Source organism: Typha angustifolia, chromosome 4 (assembly GCF_048772165.1).
Source record: "Typha angustifolia cultivar Huaian chromosome 4, ASM4877216v1, whole genome shotgun sequence".
NCBI classification, from domain to species: domain Eukaryota; kingdom Viridiplantae; phylum Streptophyta; class Magnoliopsida; order Poales; family Typhaceae; genus Typha; species Typha angustifolia.
Window position 1 is genome coordinate 1624260 of NC_133242.1, and position 17118 is coordinate 1641377.

Consider the following 17118-nt stretch of genomic DNA (forward strand, 5'->3'; position numbering starts at 1 on the left):
AGGTGATTTAAATGTTAGATTTTTGAGATGCAGTACATTTATTTGAGTTAGGTGGATTTTGTACGATAAAAATGGAGTCAAAAGTCCTCCCCAAGGGACTCTTTTGCAAATATACGGAAATAAGGGTGTGCAATTGTAAATATGTCCAAACGAGATAAATTTCGATAAGATCAGGTGTAAGTACTAAGCGGAACCCCTCTCCCTCGTCGCCGGTTCGATCCAAATTCGATGCTTCCTATCTCGGTTGCTGTTTAATTTCTTCTACTGGAATCTTCGCATGGTGATAATTAGGGGAGAAGGTAACTCTAATGTTTGTTTGGCATCTTTTGGGTCATTAGATTCGAGTATTAGAGAACATCCCTTCATCAATCCTATGCTTCTTTGGTTGCTTTTGAGCAATTCATGCCCTTGTTTCATGTGATTCTAGAAACGAGGTAATGATGTGAAGTATCTTGCAGTAAAGTCTGCAAACTTCACTATCGAGTGTGCTTCTTGCAGTAGATGATGTATCTATTATCTTAGGTAGGAAGAGATATCTTTCGAGTATTCTATAATTGCTTGATAAAGTCTATGTGGTTGTGGTCATATATCTAGTTTAATGGACTTCCAATATTCTATTTCTTGAAAATGTTTGGGGATGGACAAACCCTAGGTAGGGAGTTTCTGTCAGCTTTGATTTCAGATACTGTACCCTTGTCTTATAGCAGATGAAAGATCTTGACTTTTCTCCAAGAAGGATTTGGTTACAGAGGTTGAGATGCTTGTTGAAGAAAGTTTTCACACCCTAATATTAAGATATATGGTATCCACTAAATCTTTTTGGTCTTTAATTATTTCTCAGATGAGCTTTGGATGAGTATAGGAATTAAACTCTCAAGGAGATCTTGGTAGAACATATAATTTCTTGGAATTGAGGTAAACTCAAATCAAATTCATAGCATTCATCTTAAAATTTCATTATTTGAACCCTCTGAATTCCATACTCAAAGTTGCGATCCGACACATTTCTTAGATACCTGTAGGGGCTATAATGGAATTGATTCTGATTGCGGATCAATCTACAATCTTTCTTGAATAAGTCCTTATAAAGTCAGTAAGGATTACATTAAAAGGCTTATTGTCTATTGGAGGCTCTCCCCTTTGACTTGTCTTCTCTTCCAGCTTACCTGTTATTAATGCGGGAAAATGATTGGATAATGACGATGAAGGATTGCACTATGGACAAGTTCTTAATTAGAGATTGGTAACACAGTAAACGTGCAATATTGATGTTGATTATCTTTTGTTTAGAACATTGTGATCTTTGCTTACCAATTGCTGTAGAAATATCTAACCATCATTTTCAAGTTACTCAGCATGCATGACGTCGTCATACTGTATGGAATTTGTGGAATACTATTATTTTCTTATCGTAGCTATTAATGTCATTTAGTTGGAAAACTAAGAAGATAGAAATTGTCTTTTTCTTAAAAAAAACTGAGTCAAGTCGAGCTTAAGCTTAGCTTCAATCAGTTTTGAGCTGGGAGCTTAGCTAAAACACCTGTTTTTTGATGTCATATATTGTAAAGCATAACATTTAGTTCATTCTTATGCATTTCCTTGGTGTGTTTGTAGAGTTGGTAATCACGTCTCTTTGACCCACTGAAGGTCTTCAGTTGGGAGTTTGTTTGGCACCATGAATTTGCTGAACCAAAAAGGTCAATGGTTGCTGCTTGGTTAAGCTAGTTGTCTATTGACACTTAAATTACTGCAGGACTAAATTAGATCAGAATCCAGTAGTCAATTCCTAAGTCAACCACTCCATTTATATTATATGCATCTCAGCTTCTATTGCTTAATGACCAGCTTCAAGGTCCTTGTCCAAGTAAATAATCTAACACATTTCCTTTGTTCCAGACTTGCTTGTTGTACCCGGGGAACAAATGATAATTTATTGAAAAATGTTGAGGAGTTGCAGAGACTGGTGAGTTGTGAGAAGTCCTCACTGAATCTTTCTCTGTAATTGGTGATAGTTGTTTCTTTGTTTGCTCTCGAGGCAATTTAGTAATCATCATAGTAGTTGGGAAATGAAATAAGATTCTATCCATATCCTTCAAGTCTTCAACATAGATGGAAATATTAAACAAGAGAGTTTGCGCTTGCCAGTGCTTGGTATTCTGGGCTTAATTATCTACCTATTTATGATGTTGTTATCAAGGAGCTTTGGGTTCTATGAACTTAAGAAGCTCTTTCTAGGAGTACGATACACCCGACTGCAGGGTATTCCTACGACCGAGCCTTCGGAAACTCTGCTACTGAAGAAATTGGCAGATGCTCACGAACGATTGGCTGGTGATTTATAACAACCACCAACCAACTATAGTAAAATAGATGATCGTATGATTGACTCTAATTTTAAATAATTATTATAAAAAATTTATTTAGTAGTTTAATAATTTAGTTTAACTGTTCGACTCGATTAATTGATGATTCGACGGTGTAATTGGTTTAAAGAAACAGCTCTCCAATACGATAACTTAAGAATATGTCTCATCAATATTTAGCATATTATTTGGAGCCTGAACTTAAAAGCTTATTATATTATTTAAATCTTAGTAAGATCTAAGTACTTTTGTATTCATAAAGGACTGATTTTTTGTCGGACTTATGTTTAGCCTCGGTGCTCATAAACGTACTTTATACAGAACAATTTTAATAAAGTTGATGGGTATCTTTGTTATGCTTATTAAGATAGCAGGAGTTAACTTCATCTCTATGTGCTTATTATATATTATATATAAAATTGCTTAGTCGATAGCTTGGCTCAACGGTCATCAGCTGATTCTTTGGAGCAGCGGATTTCCTACAGAAAGGGTATGAAATGGGGCCCAAGAAATTGATACTTCCTAACATTCGACAGGAGGTGTCGCGCTCACCTTTTTCTTTTTTTTTTTTTAATATAAATTGTTATTAAATTTTAAATTGTTATAGTTTTCATTACATTTCATAAATTATTATAAATGCCACTAATTTTTTTACTCTCATTTTTTAACACTTATAATATAAAATATTTATCAATATTTTTTTTTCTTACATAAAATAAGATATTTTGAATAATTATTAAATTATTTAAAATAATTTATAAAAATGCAACCTGGTCTTCGGTGATAACTATATCATTTAAAAATATATATAGCAATGGTAATTGTGACATTTTGAAAGTTTCTAGTGACAACAAATATGTTTAAAATCTTTTCTTTTATTTTTTTTCAGCGAGGCATACGAAGTAGAGAACGTGGCACGCACTTAAGCAATCATGTCCGCTTAATGCTTCAGTGCATCATAAGACGTTGAATAATATTATTGATAAAGGTTGGTGTTAATTTGCATAAAAATATAATAAATTACAAAATGCCAGGGTGTAAATTCTAGAGAAAGAGGAAAATTTAAGGGATGAGAAGAGGGTAAGAGGCATCCAAGTCCACGAAATGAATAAAATTAATAGCATAATTAAGGTCAAAATATTTAAGATAAAATAAAAGAATAAGTCGAGACGCGTATTTGGACCCCAAAAAAAATATTACAATCAGAACCGTCCAAGCTCAGCCCATCGCCACGAATCGGATGGCCGGGAGGTGCTGGCTCACGATATGCCGCATTACACTACAAATCCACCTGAACGAGGGTATTTTCGTCAATTTAGATTGAATAATGGCGCGAAGCAACGGCCACGAAGAGAAGAAGGAGGGAGACCAACCTGACACCGACGCAACCATCTACAGAAGCCTCTTTTTTTTTTTCTTTTTAATTTTTTTCTTCCTCTCTTCTCTCTCCCTCAAACTCTACCAAAGGCGTCTCCTTTCCTGCTCCACCATAGGGAGAGATGCTCTTCTTTTGCTTTCCCACGCTTTAATGGTGACCGTGGAGGAGGAGAAAAGGAAATAAAGGAATAAATAAGCTGCCTTAAATATGAAAGAGAGAAGAGAAGCAAAGGTGTCGCTTGTCATGGTGGGGAAAAAAGCGTACTTGGGTTTGTCTTATTGTCCTCTCCCCTGCATCCGTTTCAAGCTCAGCTTTCGGAGACCATTTGACCGTTTGCCCATTTCTTATCCCCGTCTTGGAGAGAGACAAGGCATCTGACTCACCTTAACCTCTTCAAAGTTGGGTTTTCTGAATGTTGGGCTTTGGTTCGATCTTGGAGCTAGCTTTTCTATGGGTTGAATCGAGAAAAACGAAATAATCCGATATTTATGTTCCTAGTTTGTGGTCCTTCCATCTACATTGTTGTTTCTGAGGAGAAAGGTACGTTCTTCTTGCTTGCCTGCGTTCAAGTTAAGAATTTTTTTTCCCTTGGTCTAGTAGAAAATATTTCAAAAGGTGGAGATGCCCACATTTATTTTGGTTTTTTTCTGTTTAGTTCTTGTAGAAAGAAGGATTTTCTGTTAGAGTTTTGAGGGAGAAGATTAGTACTGATCAATGGCTATTCGAAGCTACTACTCTTATCTGCTCATCTTCTCAATATTTGCGGTCTTAATCCTTTACACAGAACAGCTGCAGACCTCACAAACATGGTCTCTTCTAAGAATCAAGCAGCTCTTGAACTACCCATCTGTACTTAGTGGATGGAATAAGCACACTAACTTCTGCGAGGTCCAACCCACTGCATCTGTTACTGTAGTTTGCTATAAGAACAGTTTGACCCAGCTACATATCATCGGTAAGCAGGGTTCTCCACCTCTTCCCAGAAACTTCTCAATAGATGCCCTCTTCATTACTCTCACCAGGCTTCCAGACTTGAAAGTTCTCACCTTGGCTTCTCTTGGACTATGGGGTCCCTTACCTGCAACGATTTCTCGGTTATCATCGCTGGAGATAGTCAACATGAGCAACAATTTCCTTTCTGGAGCAATTCCTCAAGCAGTATCCAATCTGACCAATCTCCAGACCCTAATACTTGATTATAACTTGCTTACTGATGGAGTTCCAGATTGGTTGAATGCGCTTCCAGTCTTGGCTGTTCTGAGTTTAAAGAACAATACATTAAATGGTTCTCTGCCTGATTCTATAGGAAAGATGGTATCTCTAAGAACACTTGTGCTCTCGTCGAATAATTTAACTGGAGAATTGCCTGATCTCAGCGATTTGACTAACCTTCAAGTGCTCGATTTGGAGAACAACTCACTTGGACCACAATTTCCGAAATTGGGAAAGAAGGTGGTGTCTGTTGTTTTGAGGAAAAACAGGTTTGGTGGTGGTCTGCCTGCTGAATTAAGCTATTTTTATACACTCCAGTTGTTGGATGTCTCTCTCAATAGATTTGTTGGTCCATTTATGCCACCATTGTTGTCTTTGCCTTTAATTCGTTATATAAATATCGCTGGAAATAGATTCACTGGAATGCTCTTCAAAAACATGTCGTGCAATGACGAACTTGTGTTTGTGGATTTGTCGTCAAATCTTCTGTCTGGCAACTTGCCTGCTTGCTTGAGTTCAGGTTCTAAGGAGAAGGTGGTTTTTTATTGGGGAAATTGTTTAGACACCAATGATCCTAGCCAGCACCCATCATCCTTTTGTCAGAACCAGGCTTTGGCCGTGGGAATATTGCCTGAGACACCAAAGAAGAAATCAGTTGGAAAGGCAGTTATTCAGTTCAGTGTTTTGGGAGTGGCAATTGTATGTGCTTTGCTCGTTGGTCTTCTGATATTTTTCACAACAAAAATGATAAGGAAAAGAAGAATGAAAGAACCCCCAGGAAAGCTAATTGAGCATGCTTCAAGTGGGTATTCTACCAAGTTGCTCGCTGATGCAAGTACAATCTCTCTCTCTCTCTCTCTCTCTCTCTCTCTCTCTCTCTCTCTCTCTCTCTCTCACACACACACACACACACACACACCCCTATCTAGTACTCATATATAACTGGAAGGAGTTAAGTGACATGTAATTGAACAGATAAAATTCTACTCAGTTAAAAGATACGTTATTGAGGGAGCGAATAGGTAGAAGTGTATAGGTTGGCTTTCAAAGTAAGACTAAATATACAGAGCTGCATTGCATCATGTTCCATTTTGGTGATATTTCTCTTGTGGGTTTCCTATAATTTTAGTGTTGTTCTTATGTAATATATGCAAAACTCTTTGGCAATCTTATTGTACTTAGTAATCCTTGGAATAAGTCACTGCATTTCATTTTGTTTTGCTGTTAGTTAACATACTTCATCTTAATTTGAAATGCTACTGATCTGAATTTCTCTTCTCAAAACAAAGGGTATATATCTCAGACAATGAAGTTGGGAGCACTTGGTCTTCCATCTTACCGATCATTTTCTTTGGAGGAACTTGAAGCAGCAACGGATAACTTTGGGACATCAACTTTCATGGGAGAAGCTCCTCATGGTCAGGTATACATTGCTCATTATTGTTATGCAACAGGTTATTGAACTTTAACTGATCAAATATTATGTTGTTAGCACATATTAAGAAATATGTACTCCATTTTGTCCATTCGGGATAACGTGTGTAAACATTATAGAAGCTCTGACAGGACCAAAGATACAATGAGATTCCTTTTTTTCAAAGCATGTGAAATATCATAATGCTTTTACACATGATAGTGAAACAAAAATTCTATATACTTCCAGATGCACCAAGGCAAGCTCAATAATGGCATGTTGGTGACAGTATGTTCCTTGAAACTAAAAAAGAAGCAGAGTTCACACAACTTTAATCGTCACATTGAGCTGATATTGAAGCTTAGGCATTATCATTTAGTTAGTGCACTTGGGCACTGCTTTGAATATGACCTTGACGATTCCAGTGTCAACCAACTGTTTCTCATCTTTGAATATGTATCAGACGAAAATTTAAGGAGTGTCATTTCAAGTAAGTTTACATTTTCTCCTTAATTTGTTGAGCTTACATCCACTTGTTGCCTTATCTACTTCTACTTACAGTAACATTTTGTAAAATGCCATTTTGTAGAGGGACTCGAAGGAAAGAAGTTTATCTGGACACACAGAATATCGGCTGCCATAGGAATAGCAAAGGGTATTCAGTTTTTGCATGGAGGTATCATACCTGGCTTGTTTGCAAATGACCTGAAAATCACAAATATATTTTTAGATCAGAACCTTGTTGCTAAAATCAGCAGCTACAATTTGCCTATACTAGCAGAAAATATGAAAACTGAGGTAAGAAGAAGAAGGACCTTCAAGTAGAGCTTAAAATGTTCGGTCAAGTCAGTATTGTTGATTTGGCATCAACCCTTATGCATCCTTGCAGGTAGGAGCTGGAGAATCTTCTCTTGGGTCGAAGGAATCTATCAAGAGGTAATTAAGAATACTTTGTCATTTTCCAGAAGATTTGAAAGAAAGGTTTGCTTATGATGCAGTGAGCCATTTGAGAGTTGATAAGATCAAGGATATAAAACTCATAGTCTTATCACCTTATGAAATTATAACTTCTTATGCAACTTAATAGAGTGAGTGATCAGTATCCTGAAATACTGATAAACATGCACCCAAAAAGAAAAGTAAAGGAGGCAAAGTCATGCATTGGATGCACTTCATTTATTTTGCATATACAGCAACATGTTTTCTGCAACTCTTGACTCTTAAATGGAAATGATTGCTATAAACCACCTTCTCTGGTTGTTTGCAGGGTTAAGCATGGGGACAAGATCGACATCTATGATTTTGGTGTAATCTTGTTGGAAATTGTGTGCGGAAAGCCAGTCACATCACATTATGAGGTGAAAACCTTGAAGAATCAGGTACAACTTCGTTTACTTACAACTGCTTTTGTTTACATTTAACGTTGATTGGAAGGCTAGTTCTGTAGTTTATTCCATATTTTGCTAATTTTCTAGTTTGATCTTGTGCCAGTTTGTTCTGTAAACCTATAATTCTTATCTAATTATATAAGTTTTTGTATTTAAATTTGGCTACTTGAACAGCTACAATCAAGCATTATAGTTGATGGGGCTGCTAGGAGGAGGAGAATTATAGATCCGGTGGTAAGTAGGACTTGTTCAGGTGAATCGTTGAAGACTGTTATGGAGTTGTGCATGCGATGTCTATCTGAGGACCCAACAGAGAGACCTTCAGTCGAGGATGTGCTTTGGAACTTGCAGTTTGCTGCCCAAGTCCAGGATGCATGGAGGAGAGATTCTCAGAGCAGCGAAGATTTCCCACCTTCACCTTCTCAGGACCCTAATTCACCAGTCAATTAGAGTTGAACTGTTATCCCCGACGGAAAATTGCTAACTGCAATAAGGACAACCTTCAGTTCTGTTCCAAGTTCTTGCCGGTTACTGCATTGCTGTGAAATGAATTCGAGCAAATATATGATCTTGTCTGCTAAAGATGAAGGTTTTATTTTGCAGCTGTATTGCCATCTGTCAATAGGAAACCTTTGCAGCCTCCCAAATTTCTCAAGCTGAAGTTGCAAAGTATCCTGCAAGATGTGTACATTCTGATTTTGTGTTCCCTTTGTTTCTATTCTTGGTGTGCAAAAATGCTACTACTCGATTCACAGATGGGTCATAAGAAATCTGTTGGCTTGACACTCTGAATATGTAGTTAGTTAAGTTTTTGGTTTTTCATCAGATCATTTGAGGCTTTTACATGTGCCTTCGAATGATAGTGGATGCTGGATAGTACTTCCTTTTGCCTTTTTTTCTTGAGAAAACTAAGAATCTGCCAATAATTTTATTCACCTCAGAGAGGAGTTTTTAACTCCCAAACTACCTGATTTTGAGAATGAGCTCACCTTTTTGCATTGTTCCCTTTGATTGACTAGCACATCACTGATTCTTGGGAGTTGCACAAGACAGTGAAGTAACACAATGACATGCACCATTCTTAGCCCTATTACACAATTACAAGATGCAGTATGGTCACTGTCTAGTGCCATTGTGCCACCCCCTATTCATGAAATAAACCATAACTGGGAAGTATCCCAGTTTTCTCAACAGGAAAAGCAAATGCTGCATGAGAAAGATTAATCATGAAGCTACTTCATCAACATTCAACAGAACCCATCATAACCCAAATAAAAAGAGCAATCTGCATTGCAGTTCAGAGTCTTGCATATACAAAATTACTAATATCAGCATCTATATCAGAAGCTGAAGCACTACCTACCAACTTTCTGAAGTCTTTCCCTAGTTCTAAGAAGGATATATCACCTAGGAAATTGTTGGCTATATCTTACATAAAAGCATTTTGATCCACATAATATGGGTGATTACATAGGAAAAACACAACAGGCAACTCAGAGACCAGCACACAACATAAGGATAAATCCACAAACCAATACTTGAAACGAATGCTTGATAGGAGCATCTGACAAGCCAGAAGCGGTAAAAGAGTGGCACATTGCTTAATTGACATTCTGTTGTAGCAGAATTTCCTCGCCCTTAATCTGCAGTCCAGCTCTGCTCAACTATTTCACGAACTTTGCGGTTGTACTCGCGCTTGTTCTCACTGAACATTCGAGCTGCCTCAGAATTTGCAGGAGAGTTCGGATTCGGGTCACAGAGGAGAGACTGAAAAAGGGATGCATAGAAGCTGGGTTGGTTGTTTAATGTCGAAAACAAAAAACTTTTTTTTTATACTAAAAGTGAGTAAATCACGAGTTAAGTGCAAAATAAGCTACAGTAAGCAAACAACTCAATTATGAGAACTACTGCCTCTGAGTAAAGCACTATACCAACATACAAAACTTTAATGTGATAAATACATTATGTTGCCCACTATGTAAACAATCATAATGTCCTTGAAGAACATTGGTGTAAAATTACTAACATCCAGCAGAGAGGCTTCTTGGTTCCATAAGGAAACTGAAAAACTAGTTCAATGTGGACTACTCAATTTCCATGTGTTTATTTTGCATATGACAAAATAAGTACTGAATCCATCTTATCTTCCATGAAATTACTATCAGAAAATAAAAGAAATCTTCTCTTTCCATAAAAAAACTTCTCTCAAACTATTAAACATATTTTCCACATGTAAATAGATTCCAGATATGCCTCTATTGTGCTTGTATAGAGACACCAACGTAGATACTTTAATAATAGACTACTAGGATTTTCTTCGAGTATCTTCGTAGAAGGCTTCTTTTTTCAAGGAAAAAAATACTTTCATTCTTCCTACAAGAAAACAAGAGTACCTGAATAGAAGTAAGTATTGCAGCAACATCATAGATAGGGCTCCACTGGTTTTGTAAAATATCCAAGCAGATGCTTCCATCTGCATAGACTGGAGAAAGAAAAATAAAAAACCATGTAAGCAATGACTACTACTTTAGTAGAGTAACCGTGCTAATCAATTAAGAGTGGTAAATTGGTGATCATATCTACTTTAGTGAAGCAATAGTTCTAACAAATTTAAGAACATATCAAAGGCCGCAACTTACTGTTTGGGTGGAACATCCGCGAGACAAACCTAACAGTTGGTGGTTTGTTAGGATAATCTTCCGTAAACTGCAGGGTCAATTTAAACGTGCCTACATGGTAAATTGAAGAGTTAGTAAAAACTTGACAGTTTACCTAGTAGCAATAGCAGTAAGCAATTCAACGCTACGATTGCGTTCCAAAAGAATTTCCTGTTTTGACTATTTTCCCTTATCATGCACGATGGCATGAGTTAAGATTTTTCCCTATCTCCAAAAATATTTCCTGAGATTACTTGAAACTCAATGAGGATAAGAATAAAGAAATTAAGAAGAATACTGGCACATTAAAAGAGAGGCGCAACTACAATAAGGTGAAGAAGCTCCCTGATACATTCGAAGTTACATTAAATCCAATCTTACAAGAATTTCAAACTTACAAAGCAAGGAAACTCAAATCCTTATGGCCTCTTACGCAAGAAGCACAAATAGAGGATAAGAAAATTCTTAAGGTCGAGATTTGTCAAAAATGTGAACCAAATGTCAATCGAATATATCCATGCAATACATAAACACTCAGCAGCAGATATGCTTTGAGCAAGAAAATAAAATTAGTGGGTATTTCATGGTAAAAGAAAGAGAACATCAAGGTTCAAGGGTAACAAATGCAAAAGGGAGAAGGAACAAAAAATTTAGAATACAATCACATGCCCTAAACACTACCTAGGATTATGTAGTGAAAAACCAAAGACCAAATCAGAAACAAAGGACAAGTTTAGAGGTGGCTTCGGGCCAATAAAGACACACCGAGCAAGTTAACTAGGATACAAACTGTAGAACGACGTCATAGTTTACAAGAACCATTGAATCCAAGCCTTCTCCCAACAATAAGGGCTCATTTAGAGCACAATAGAAGTTGAGAAGGCTCCACAGACGAATATAACATTTCTATGATTAGGTTGGCCTGTAACCCTAACATCACTCTATATGACGGAAGCAAGCGAAGAAAGGAAACATCAGATGTACCAACCCAAGAAGAGAGAAGCACAAGCAAGACAATTTAATTTAGGCTCCCATGGATCCAAATCCATCACAGCAAAAATATCTGAAAAACCTCAAATTTAACCGAGTATTTTCAACAGGAATAACAATCTTAATGGGATCTGCGCCGCAAAAATAACCAAAGATCCAATCTTGACAGGAGATTTAGCACCGATCAACTCACCACCATCCCATGGAGTATCATCGGGTCTGCAGATTAAACGGGAATAAGAAAAGAAAAAAAAACCCATCAAAACCCAATCATCCAAAAGACCCAATCACAAAAAGTTTCCAAGAAACCGAATTGGATCGCGAAACCAACCCGAAGATGACGGCGTTCCACAGCATGATGTTGTTGTCGTGCGGCGCGCCGCTGATCCCCGCGGGCGGATCCTGCTGCAGCCGCTTGAAATCACGCATCAACCGCTTCCTCGCCGGCGTCGACATCGCCGTTCAACCCACCTCGCGAGAAAGAAGTGAGATTTTGGGCCAAAACAAAAGGTGGGATTTTTAATACTTATATAAGCTCCTTCCTCCGTTCCCCCAATACGAGAGAAGAAGAAGAAGAGCTGGATCGCAATGGCCGGGGAGAATCGCCTCTTATAATTGCCATTTCGCTTTCTAAAGTAATTGATTCTCTACATCACTGATTGCAGGAATACGCTATATATCACATATTCACACTACACTCTTAAAACAGTAGCAACTAAGTTGCGGTTTTGATTTTTGTTCTCTCCGTATTGATCTAAGGATGAAACAAAAAATAATTTTGATCGAAATATGATTCGTTTCAGTCGACAATAATCTAAAAGACGGATGAAACTTCGATTAGTAACATCAAATCAAGCATTTGAGCTCATTAGAGTATATTTTTGACGGCATAACTATTCGCATCTATGTTTTAACTGTTTCTTTTCCAAAAAAAAAGGGAATTTTTTTCTTGGCATACTACTGTATAACTGTAGAGTTAGTGTTAGATTAATTTACAGCAGTGAAAAGTACAAGGTGTGAATACTGGAACTGATATATTAATGGCTCAGAGTCCTGCAACTGGAGCTGAAGAGGATCTTAGTACCACTTTGTTCAACTTTCTACTGATTCCACTTATATTTAGTCTTTTATTTGGGTGGTCCATCTTGTGGTGATTGGTGCTAAGATTCCTCCCCCATGGCCACCACCACCCATGCATCAATGGGCCCCTTTATTGCTGTGTGACTTTCCATAAGAGTGCATGTCACTTGTCTGCAATTTGCCTCCATTCTGATTCCCTTTGCTGTCTAAACATTGTGGTAAGTAGAACTCCAGAACTTGGTCACATTCTAGTGGTGAAGTTTTTATGATATGTTTGGAATCAATTCTAGATAGAATTCGATTGAGTTCATCTAATCATGTTGTCTGGAATGAGAGGAATTCATTTTCATAGTGTGTTTCCTTGTTTTGCTCATAAGCTTTATTGATGATATAACAAGTTAAGGTTTAGTTTTGAGATTTGAAATATAACTTAAGTGGCAAATGAACTTCATTTAAATCTGATCTAAAATCATCGAATTTCATTACATACATCGAAATCTATTTAATGATATCAATTAAAATCCTGTCACTGGTTCCAAACAGCAAAATTTGGTAAAATTAAAATTTTGAATCAATTGAACTATACCGAATTGGTGATTCAAACATGGTGTTTTTGTTTAGGCATCTAGTTGCAGATCATTCCCATCTGGGTTGTTTATTTTAATTTATATGTGGCAAAAGTGAAGAATTATTCATCAATATATATGTAGAGAGAGAGAGAGTGAGAGAGAGCATAAGGAAGTTTATTACGACTCTAAAAAGTTTCAACAAAAAACTAGTAGCTCAAAAGAACATGAAAGGAGTCATCTCTTCTTCTTCTTCCAAGGACTTGGAGAAGACTACATCTTCACCAGGAAAAGTTACATCCTTTTAGCCTCATCAATGATCTCTGAGTTCAGGAACTCTGAAGCAACCTTACCATATGCTCTCTCTATCAATGAGCCCATGTATCTCTCTTGTGCACCCTTCCTCATTTCTACGTGCTCCTCCACCTCCTTCTTGAAGTCAAAATTAGAATAATTTATCATTAACAAACCTGACATACTATAAAGCAATCTTCTTGGAGAACAATTAAAGACTACCTCCATTTGATCTCGAAGAGTGCTGCTCTGACTGGTTGACTCACAGTGAACTCCAAGAGCATTATTGCATTTAGTATCTCTTTCTCTGCTCCAAGAAATATTTAAGAAAACAAAAACAAAAACATTGTTAAAAAAGAAGAAGAATGATTCTATTGCTTACTCAGTGTCTGCCGGCACGAGATTCGCCCGATCTTCGGAATCCAGTCCTCCGATGAGCTCTCGGGTCTCTGGTGTATAGAATTTTATGTCATCTTCTTGATCTTTAATGTGATTTGCACTTGTGTGAAGAAGAGTAGAGTCTGAAGTACTACCTTTCTTTGGTTGTTCCTCCTTGGCCTTCCCTGATTTACAATTAGCTCTGTACTTCTGACAAGCCGAGCAAAAAAAGAGAGAGAAGAGTTTACAGAGGATGAAAGATTGAATTAACTCAAGATCGATGTATAGGAGAGTAGATACTACTTGGAGATGGCTTTTGACATGGCGAAGAGTTAGGCCATGAACTCCCATCGCCTCCATTGCTTGCTTTATGGCAGTAGGCTTCGCTTCTGCAGTTTGCAGTGATAAAAACCTTCAAATCTCTTCATCATCAAACATATATTGTGATACAGCTTCTTTGATACAAAATCAACATGCACTTTCAAGACAAGAACACGAAAATCCTAACCGTTTGGACCTCCAAGCCGTGCAACAGCTACAACAAATCGATCATGGAGATCAGAATTCCATCGAAGGCGATGTTTTGGATAGAAAGCATAGAAGCAAGACGCAAACAACGACGACGACGATGACGGTAGAATTTGATTACGAGACATTCTCTTTTCCTTTTTTCTCTTTGTCGAGAGAGATCCTGAACATAGGAAAATAAGAATAGCTAAATTAGTCACTAAACTAAGCTTAATTAATTCCTCAAAAAGAATAATAAATCTTACGAAATGGTTATATATTATTCTGGAGCAACACAAACTACCCTGGAAGCAAAGATGTTGTTATGCATGGGCTCGTTATATATGGCTTACGGCCAACTCCTTTTCTGGGGGAAAAGACTGTTATGCCCTCAAAAGTTGTAGAATGTTTGCTTGTAAGAGAAGGGTAAAAGAGTCTATACGCGCCACTGTTCGTTGATAAAGAGAATCCACAAAGTAGATATCCTACTACGTACGGAGGACGCTAAATCTAACTGAGAGTCTGAGATCCAGTGCTATATTATGCATGGAAATGGATACGCTAAATCTATCGAAGATATTCTTGTCGTCATCAACTGAAATTTCGCAATTTAGATCATTTGCTAGATTCAACTTAACACGGAATTAATTAGATATTTATCTCTCTACGTAGAATGCCTATCGGGTTAAATATTCTTGTATTTACTGTCTTAAACTTTGTTTTGTATTTCTAAGTTTTAGTGTATTTTAACTAAACTATAAATACAAATGCCATTAACTAAGGTGATAACTTAAAATTAATCTTATTTATATTATACATATATTTAAATAAAAGGTACCATTAAATTCTCAAAAATACTCTATCGTAGTGCACTGTAATTTCCCTGCAATTAACGTACGCTTTTTTTTTTCAACTTAGTTACATTATATTTTTTAATTGCGAACAATGGATGCTCAAAATTATTTACTCTTCGTTATGAAAAAATAAATGCTTGTAAGAAAATATTCCACTCACTTTTGCAACAATATTGTTGGACATTCTAGGAGACGAATTTAGTGAGGGGGGTATTTTAGATGTTTTATATTTCTTATTTTGAGAAGTAACGAGATAATGCCTGTTGGAGGGTGTTATTTGAAAAACTGCCAAAAAGAAAAATGAAATATTGCAGAAAGACAGGGTGAGACGAGAGAATTCACCATCCTCTCTTGCATGCATGCAAGAACCCTCAAAAAGATCTCATCCTCCCCACGCCACAATTCTTGCGTGCTGTCTTCTTGCATGCCCTCCTCCTACCCCCGCTTTCAAAAAATAAAATAAAAATAAATAAATAAATCTCGTCTCCTTCACCCAATCCCCCACCACGACTCCAACGTGGGCGCGCCCACACACACACACCACAGTATACAACAACTGCACGAGAGGACGGGCGGCACCATCGGCCGGAATGCATGGCCACCCGCGGCGGCGCGAGCGAGTCACCGGGCGACAGGTGTCCTAGGCAGGGCCAGCCGCCGTGCGGCGCGTGCAAGTTCCTGCGGCGGAAGTGCACGGCGGGGTGCGTGTTCGCGCCGCACTTCGGGTCGGAGCAGGGGGCGGCGCGGTTCGCGGCGGTGCACAAGGTGTTCGGGGCGAGCAACGTGTCCAGGCTGCTCTCGAGGGTCCCCCTCGGGCGGAGGGACGACGCCGTCGTCACCGTCTGCTACGAGGCCCAGGCCAGGATCGCCGACCCCGTCTACGGCTGCGTCTCCGCCATCCTCGCGCTCCAGCACCAGGTCGTCTTTAATTGTCCTTCGTCTCTTTTGCCTTTTTCTCGTCATTTTTCATATTAGATCTCCTTATTCTGTTTTGTGACACTTTGGCCCTCAACTATATAATATCTCACACCTTACATAAATATAAAACATTTTAAAAACAGTTTACCTACAATATTTTTTCATTTTTCTCTCTCTCTAAATAAGAGTAAAATAGTTATCGAAATGCTTAAAATTAATCACAAAAAGAATTTGAAAGAGAAAAGCAAATCGATAATTTTATAATTTACACCTTGTACTATCTTTATTCCCCTGAAAACACCCTAAAGTCAAAAGAGAATAGGAGAAGGATAAATTTGCCAAATGGGAACCAGTCCTGAGATTAAAAGAAGAAGAAGAAGAAGAAGAAGGATAAGCTGAGTATTTTAGTTTTCTAAATTTGAAAGGGATAAACTTATCTTGACAAATACTCATCTGCGGGGGTTTAAATCAGAAAAATTCTCTAATTTTTTGAGAGACCGAATATCGAAGCCTCCTTTTGCAAATATTGAAGATGTAGGGATTAAATCATAATAAAAGAACACGAACGTTGCAAATTTCCCTACTAAATAAATAACTCCGAGCTTTCTCTCTTCTTCTTCTTCTTCTTCTTCTTCTTTAACCTCTTCCTCCATTTCGAAGGTGGCGGCGCTCCAAGCGGAGCTCTCGATCGTGCAGTCGCAGCTAATAAACAGCAGGTTGGCCTTCGCCTCCACCCACGCCCACTCACAGCAGTTGCAGCCCGCCTTCTCCAACTCCTCCTCCTCGGCCGCTCCAAACCACTCTGCCAACTTCGCCGCCGCCTTACCATCGTCCTCTGCGTTAGATCTCGCGGATTCGGATCCTTCTTCTTCGCAGGGCCTTGATCACGAAGAGGAGCGCAAAGATCCGATTGCCTTCGCCAATCGCTTCCTCCATCATCCCAAGTGATTTAAATTAATTAATCGTTGTCTAATCATGTAGAGTGAATCAATATTATTTGTTTCTCTGTTTGTTTTATTAGATCATGGATAAGAAATAAAGTAGTATTAGGCAATTTGAGTTTTCCATTATAAAAAATGCGAATATTATTTTTTTTTTCTATTTGGTAAAAAACCACCT

General features: G+C 37.9%; 3 protein-coding genes across 6 annotated transcripts; 2 read left to right on the top strand and 1 right to left on the bottom strand.

Annotated features, from left to right (window-relative positions):
• Positions 1-171: 171 nt before the first annotated feature.
• On the top strand, positions 172-8695 carry LOC140759814 (probable inactive leucine-rich repeat receptor-like protein kinase At3g03770). 4 transcript variants are annotated; one of them, XM_073096496.1, is made up of 11 exons: positions 187-299; positions 842-915; positions 1897-1963; positions 3253-4281; positions 4397-5788; positions 6243-6376; positions 6617-6857; positions 6957-7165; positions 7257-7303; positions 7635-7746; positions 7930-8695. In XM_073096496.1, the coding sequence occupies exons 5-11, from the start codon at positions 4456-4458 to the stop codon at positions 8203-8205; spliced, it is 2352 nt and encodes a 783-aa protein (XP_072952597.1). In that variant the 5' UTR covers positions 187-299; positions 842-915; positions 1897-1963; positions 3253-4281; positions 4397-4455; the 3' UTR covers positions 8206-8695. The 4 variants fall into 4 exon arrangements, with proteins under 4 accessions (XP_072952594.1, XP_072952596.1, XP_072952597.1 ...); XM_073096493.1 differs by lacking the exon at positions 842-915 and having other exon boundaries at positions 172-299; XM_073096497.1 differs by lacking the exon at positions 3253-4281.
• Positions 8696-9018: 323 nt separating this feature from the next.
• On the bottom strand, positions 9019-11986 carry LOC140759468 (ubiquitin-conjugating enzyme E2 2). Its single transcript, XM_073096043.1, has 5 exons — positions 11734-11986; positions 11596-11621; positions 10395-10484; positions 10149-10237; positions 9019-9522 (listed from the first exon to the last, which is right to left on the bottom strand). Exons 1-5 carry the CDS (start codon positions 11856-11858, stop codon positions 9394-9396), a joined length of 459 nt encoding a protein of 152 aa, XP_072952144.1. The 5' UTR covers positions 11859-11986; the 3' UTR covers positions 9019-9393.
• Positions 11987-15675: 3689 nt separating this feature from the next.
• Positions 15676-16947, top strand: LOC140759069 (LOB domain-containing protein 20). Its single transcript, XM_073095535.1, has 2 exons — positions 15676-15999; positions 16660-16947. Exons 1-2 carry the CDS (start codon positions 15676-15678, stop codon positions 16945-16947), a joined length of 612 nt encoding a protein of 203 aa, XP_072951636.1.
• Positions 16948-17118: the final 171 nt, after the last annotated feature.

What these genes read in the sequence shown, in the direction of transcription:
- LOC140759069 (XM_073095535.1), top strand. Translation starts at nt 15,676, where the DNA reads ATGGCCACCCGCGGCGGCGCGAGCGAGTCACCGGGCGACAGGTGTCCT. An exon ending in TCCTCGCGCTCCAGCACCAG is followed by an intron (nt 16,000 to 16,659) that starts GTCGTCTTTAAT and finishes TCCATTTCGAAG; the next exon opens with GTGGCGGCGCTCCAAGCGGA.
- LOC140759814 (XM_073096493.1), top strand. Translation starts at nt 4,456, where the DNA reads ATGGCTATTCGAAGCTACTACTCTTATCTGCTCATCTTCTCAATATTT. An exon ending in CAAGTTGCTCGCTGATGCAA is followed by an intron (nt 5,789 to 6,242) that starts GTACAATCTCTC and finishes CTCAAAACAAAG; the next exon opens with GGTATATATCTCAGACAATG. An exon ending in TGAAAACCTTGAAGAATCAG is followed by an intron (nt 7,747 to 7,929) that starts GTACAACTTCGT and finishes CTACTTGAACAG; the next exon opens with CTACAATCAAGCATTATAGT.
- LOC140759468 (XM_073096043.1), bottom strand. Translation starts at nt 11,858, where the DNA reads ATGTCGACGCCGGCGAGGAAGCGGTTGATGCGTGATTTCAAGCGGCTG. An exon ending in GCGGATGTTCCACCCAAACA is followed by an intron (nt 10,238 to 10,394) that starts GTAAGTTGCGGC and finishes TTCTTTCTCCAG; the next exon opens with TCTATGCAGATGGAAGCATC. An exon ending in CAATACTTACTTCTATTCAG is followed by an intron (nt 9,523 to 10,148) that starts GTACTCTTGTTT and finishes TCCCTTTTTCAG; the next exon opens with TCTCTCCTCTGTGACCCGAA.